Source organism: Thermobia domestica, chromosome 14 (assembly GCF_964235325.1).
Source record: "Thermobia domestica chromosome 14, izTheDome1.hap1.1, whole genome shotgun sequence".
Taxonomy (NCBI): domain Eukaryota; kingdom Metazoa; phylum Arthropoda; class Insecta; order Zygentoma; family Lepismatidae; genus Thermobia; species Thermobia domestica.
The window spans coordinates 160,414,287-160,420,684 of record NC_137467.1 but is presented as its reverse complement, the minus strand read 5'-3'; the positions used below and the strand labels follow the sequence as shown (position 1 = coordinate 160,420,684).

Here is a 6,398-nt window from a genome sequence, read left to right as displayed (position 1 = left end):
GGTTTGGGAAACATGAGGGTCTTGGATACTTTCCAGTCTGTAGGGAAAAAACCTGTGCGTAATATGAACGTATAAATGAAAGCCAGAAGAGTGAGTAGTATAGCGGGGCTTTCTTTAATATGCCGATAAGTGATGGAGTCGAAGCCTGGTGAGGTATTGCGTTTGTGCTGGATGACAGAGGTGATTTCTGATAGTGTGATGGGAGCGGTAAGAACATGATTGGGAAGTGTATGAGAGACATGAGGTTGAAGTGAAGGACAGTTAAGATCAACTTGATCTACTTAATGATTGTTGCCTATGATATCTGGTTCTGACGGTGTGAAAATGGTTTGGAGATAGTCCGTAAAGGCATTGGCTTTTTCGGTGTCGGAATGCAATGGCGTATCGTTTAAAAGAATCGGATATGGAGTCTTCGAGTGTTTGCCACAGAGGGCATTGAACCGTTTCCAGTAGCGAGTAGGATGAGTTGTATCGGATAGGTGATTACAAGTTTTAACCCACTGGCGCAATTTGTAAGCAGAAACATAGTTGTGGACCGTGCGTTGAAGTTGGTGATGAAGTCTTAGAGCTTCTGGATTTCTGGTGCGAAGAAATTCTCGGTAAGACTGACGTGATCGACGGACTAAGGCTAGATATTGTGGTGGTAGTTTTGGACGATATGGGATTGATTCAGATTTTGGGATATAAAGTGCAGAAGCCTGTTGAATGGAAGTGGTTATGAGAGCAACTTGGTGTGTAAGTTCGTCGGGTGAGGTAGGGGGTTCGGAATCGACCAAGGTATTTTCAAGATAGGAGCGATATTGAGGCCAGTCGGGTTTGTCATAACGGAATGATTGGCGTGATGAAGGTAAGGAGTGTGCAGGAGCAAGACCAGAATGATATATGAGCTTGATGGGTGCATGATCACTGCCGATTAAGTCCAGAACATCTATAGTGCAACGATTAATGATGGTATTTGAAACGATTGCTATATCGGGAGTAGTATTGCTGATAGGGCGAGTACAGCGAGGAAGATTGAGAATAGTGCCTGTAGTATGGACTGTGATAAAGTCAGTAAAGGAAGTTTGGTCGGCGTGTGAACGACTATGAAAATTGACATCGGCCAGAATAATGAAATGCTTATAAGTATTTGAAATGTGTGAGAAGAAGTCATGAGGTATAGGGAGGCCGGGGCGCACATAGATGGTAGCAAGAGTGAGAGCGATATTACGAAAATATAGTGTGGTGATGACATATTCTGGGAGATTCAAGATAGGACATTTATGTGATCGAAATGGGAGTGTGTGTCGAAAACCTATTGCAGCTCCACCATTGGCTCTGAGGGCTGGTATATGACTGTCGTGGCGGAGTAAAGTGTACCGAGAAATAGAACAAGATGAAGTTTGTTTAAGGAAAGTTTCGTTAAGGAGGAAAGCTGTGACGTTTTCTTCTAGCAAGAGTGTTTCGAATACCACTTTGTGCTTAAGAAGAGAGCGAATGTTGAGAAACAGAATAACGATATCCATGATGAATACTATTATACAGAAGTTTCGAGTCGAGTTGTGTGGAAGTGGACGTAGTTATTTGAATAAGTGGCGTATAATGAGACATGAAACGTAGATTTCGCAGCAGCTATGATTTGTTGAAGGACATGCTGACGTTGAAAAGGATGAATATTTTGTAGAGTTAGGGCTAGAAATTCAAGAAGTTTGCTAACCGTGACGGGATCATTAACTGAGTTGTCAGTGGAAGTAGATGACTCGACAGTTTTCAGAGGAACAACGAGTTCAGGACGGGACTCCTGAGCGGGAGGTTTGCCTTTGCACTTATAGCTATAAGCTGGGTGTTGATCAGTGCAAGTTGGACATTTCGGAGGCTGTGCCATATTAGGACAAACTCGAGTCTGGTGTGGTCCAGAGCAAAAGCCGCAAACGGTCGGATTTGGACAGGCTGATGTGTGATGTGAATTATATTGCTGACATTTTTCACATCGTAGCGGCAAAGGTGTAGAAGACCTGGAGGGCTCAACACGATGTTTCCGTTTATAAATATATGCTCCATGGGTGAGCAAATTGTCAATTGTGTCCTGGGAGGATGTAAGAATACGCACCATATAGGTGGCACCAGCATTGTTTCTGATTCGGGCAGCCTTTTGGATAGTATGCCCTTCATACTGAAGCTCTTCTTGAACCTCCTCATCGGTATAAGAGGGGTCGACTCCACGAATGACAACTGAAAGAAGTGGAGATCGCTTTGGTGGGGGCGCTTGTTTTCGTTTGGTGGAGTTCAGGGATGTAATCGTAGCCTGCTTACCAAAGATTTCAAAGGAGGCTTTATTTCGAATGAGTATGGCGAAATTAGGATCTGATGATTTTAATATAATGCCATTACGTGATTTGACGACTTGCGACAAAGGAGCACTCGGTAAGTACTTGCGAAGTTGAATGGTCACGAATTTCTCGTTGGAGTACTTAGTATCAAAGTTTTGCAGCAGAAATGAGTAAAGTATCGGATGAGTTGGCGCGGAAGATGGTAGATGAGATGAATGATTGGTGTCTGTCGGCCGGGCTTCCATGTCAGAAATATTCGGAAGATTTTCTCGATGTTGTTTCTTTGCCTGATGGCGAGGCTGTTTAACAGAATCCGCATATAGTTGTTGATTATGTGGTGATCTGGATCTCGTGGAGACATTGGAAGCTGTAGATGCAGTAGAACTGCCTGATTCCGTTCGCTGTCTGTTGCTCAAATCCTCCCGCTTGGTCACTTTCGCAGCCGAAGCAGTTGGAACGGCAAACACAGGAGGAAGGCCATGATGGCGTCCATCCACCGAGGATCCAGTGGTTCCAGGAGGATCAGCCATAATGGAAAGCCGTGTGCCGAAATAATGAAATAATGATGCGTGATGTAAATGAGATGAGCAAAGGTGGGACAACCCGTTTGGATAGTTGTCCAGGTGGAGCAACTCCCCTGGCTCGATCTCTGGATCCGGCTGCCCTTGGCTAGATAAGTCTGACCGACGGTTCGTGAGAAAGAGACAGAAGGTGAAGCCCAGGATGAGGAGAAGGAAGGTATTTCCAAAAATCGTCACCATATAATTAGGGACGCTTCAGAGCACAGCTCTGGGAAAGTATGTGAGTAATTGTCATTTGAAATGTAAACACCACTACGTAAAATTTAAAACCTACTGTGGGTGTTATAATCTGAAATGATTTCAAGAGCGGATCTACTTCTTTACAAACTTATTTCCGTTTCATTTCCAGTTTTAATTATTAAGTCTTAAATTTCCAAAAGTGTTCATTATTATTACAGACGAAACGAGATAAGAAATAAGCTTTCTCGCATCGTCTCGATTCTCGAAGAATATTTCTGAAGTCTCGTCTTGATTTTCGGGATTATTTCTCTCATCTCCTGTCGTAGTGTTTTTTAAGTGTACAAACTTTGTATCCTGATTTTCTTCTTAATTAAATCTAGAAGTTACCGTTATCTTTCCACGTCACGAGGAGTACACAAAGGGTTTGATAAAAATGCATAAATCATATTTATTATTGCCAGGGATGTAAACAACCACTCGCCCGGGGCGGGTGGTTCATTAGTACTGCGAGTATTTAATATCACTATTATTTATTTCAAAGGTAAGTAATTGCTTTCTATTGTGGGATGTGGGCTAGTAACTTTTCTCTTAGGCTAGTAAAATGTTATTGCCTATTATCATCCCAGAGTTAAACATTATGCAATGTCTAACGTATCTTTATACGTTGACTAATGTTCTTCTTTGTCCATGTACAATCACTTTATTAAATTATAATTCTTTTTGTTACAAATCATGTGAAATGAAAACAGTGTTTGAAACTTAAATCGTGGATGAAATAGTGTTGCCTACGTAGCTCGAGAAATTTCTATCCTCGTCTCTAAAATGACTTTTCAAGATTCTCGTCTCGCCTCATATTTGATAGTGTACCTCATTTCTCGAATCTCATCTCGTTCTCGTTTCCGAGTTTTATTTTTCTGATGAGCAACAGTATTGTTCTTGAAGGAACTTACAGAAAGAGACTAAACATTGTCTCGCGTGGCAACGAACTTGTTGTTTGGACAATGTTTATTCTTATAGAATGTTATTCCTGTTACATCAATTTATTATGTACTTCCTATCATGACTTCATTCAAACCACTGGTTTGAGTTCGAGACATCATTACGTTCCATTCTTTAGACGATCCCACTATCAGTGGGCCGTAGTGAAGGCTTTTAATTGATCAAGTAATCGCTGCTTCGATCCAATATGAACTTGTTCACTCTCCACTTTTTTATATTTGTTCAAGTGATTGTCCTAATTGTCAAATTCTTGCACCGATCTCTGTCATATTTCGAGTCGGAAAATGGTTGTTTCTATCTACTTTTCGCCACAAATTGAATGTGATTGCCATACCATAGTGTCGGGTTCAAATCTTGGTCCCATCTCCATAAACTCAAATTAAATTATGTAAAATAAAAAAGGCACAAAATTAAAATTATATTCTTTATAATCTGTCATTTTTCTTATTTCTTTCACTTTATTTTTAACTGTAGAACTTTCGGACTTTTTATACCTTTCATGACCTAGTGCCTACTTTTATGCTAGCTGTGTATTGTTTGCAAGTTTAACAGCAAGAATATTGTAGTACACAGAATTTTTTTAAGGGGAGTTCAAGCTTCGAAGTTTACATAATTCTAGGTGTTTGTATACATATCCTAGCGAGTAAATGTATATTTTTGTATAAGACGTTGGTAAAAGGATAGGTTAAAACCTGGAAAAACATTTAAATCATCATTATCCGTGTTATAAGAAACCTTGGATGAAAGTCCAAATCTAGGATGACGGTTTAAGCAGTAAATCATCTGTCGTGTAAAGTCGGTGGCTTGAAGTGATTTTAAATTATAATCAATCAATAAATCAACTGGCCATAACCGAAAGCTAATCATTAGTACTGCTAGATTATTTTCATCCTGAGAGCAAATTGAATTAATGCTGTTCAATGTTATCTATGTGAATCGCACTATAATGCATATTTTACGCCTGAATTTTTCATTTATGACAGTTACCGAGACCCTCTCTAGTCTTGTCTCATCTAAAAATTTTGAAATGAGACCGAGATGTAGATGGATGTTTGTAAATGAATACGAGACTGAGACTCAAAATATCGATACTTACTCGAGCCGAAACCGAGATCGAGAAATACATTTGTTGTCGGTATTACCCCAAAAACGTTAGAAGTCTAAGCACTCTATAAATTCAAATTAAAGCATGCGCAGATTGAGAATATGTAGGACACCATATTATAGCTTTTCTTCATTTTGAAGATTAGTCTTTAATCTCCATGCTATTCTGCTACTGCTACAACTAAGCAGTTTCTGCACCAAACACCAGTTAATTTCTTTAAAAACATTCGTACCCTATTAAATCCTTTCATTTTTTCTATTTACTTTGTATATGAGCAATTGGTCATCTCACCCCATACCATTGCTACAACTATTATTATCTGAATGGTACAAGAATCGTATTATATAGCGCTTCACTTTCTTATTATATTTCTACAAGGGCAATGCTTTTCTGGTCACCGCGGTGCTTTGAATCTGAAGAAAGCTGTAGCGAATAGAGACAGACAGATGGTTAGGTTGCCGAAAGACCATCATAAAAGATAATTGCTCCAGAGTATTTCTTTTGACCTAAGCGCCGGTTTTCAAACCTAATAATACACTGTCATAGATGGGCTTTCATAATTTTGTTTTGGATTTAAGTTATTTAGGAGCCAGAGTCCTATTTGCAGTAGCCTTGACTACCTGGCGTCCAGAATTTTTCGAGCCTGAACAAGATGCATATTGACAGAAATTAATTATGTAGGCCTATTACATATGTTGATACTTTGAAACTTCACCTTTTTTTCAGCACCTTCACACGAAATAGTGTTCCAAGTTACAAACATAAATGTATTTATATTCTTTGTCCCCTTCAGCCAGGTTCGTATCCACGAGGTCCGCCACAAAAATTTTTACTGGCCGTCTAGACTTTTCACGGTAGGCTTGCAAATAAACTACAAAATATGGTGATGAACTATAATATAGTCGGATTAGACCACCAACACTGCTACTGGTCCCGCCTACATTTTTTGGGTAACTACTAGTGATGGGCAGTGGGAATATTCCCGGTGGGAAGGAAAATAAAAAAATGGGTATATTCCCTGGTTATTTCCCTGGCATATAAATTCCCGGGAAGGAATTTATTTCCATTTCTTTACTTTATCTTCCAAATTATAAGAACCATATGACTAATTACTTTATTTTTATTTATTATGATTTACTTCTAAGTTTTAAATAATGTTGAGGTTGAAAAAGTTAAAATTCGTTGACTGTACTTTATATAATTAATATAAGGACTTTTCAAGTT

At 39.2% G+C, this 6,398-nt stretch overlaps 1 protein-coding gene across 1 annotated transcript; it reads right to left on the bottom strand.

Moving 5' to 3' along the window:
• Positions 1-281: 281 nt before the first annotated feature.
• On the bottom strand, positions 282-1,505 carry LOC145670064 (uncharacterized). The gene has a single exon (XM_081738421.1). It carries the CDS (start codon positions 1,503-1,505, stop codon positions 282-284), a length of 1,224 nt encoding a protein of 407 aa, XP_081594547.1.
• Positions 1,506-6,398: the final 4,893 nt, after the last annotated feature.

Coding starts and splice junctions, on each gene's coding strand:
- LOC145670064 (XM_081738421.1), bottom strand. CDS start 1,505: ATGGATATCGTTATTCTGTTTCTCAACATTCGCTCTCTTCTTAAGCAC.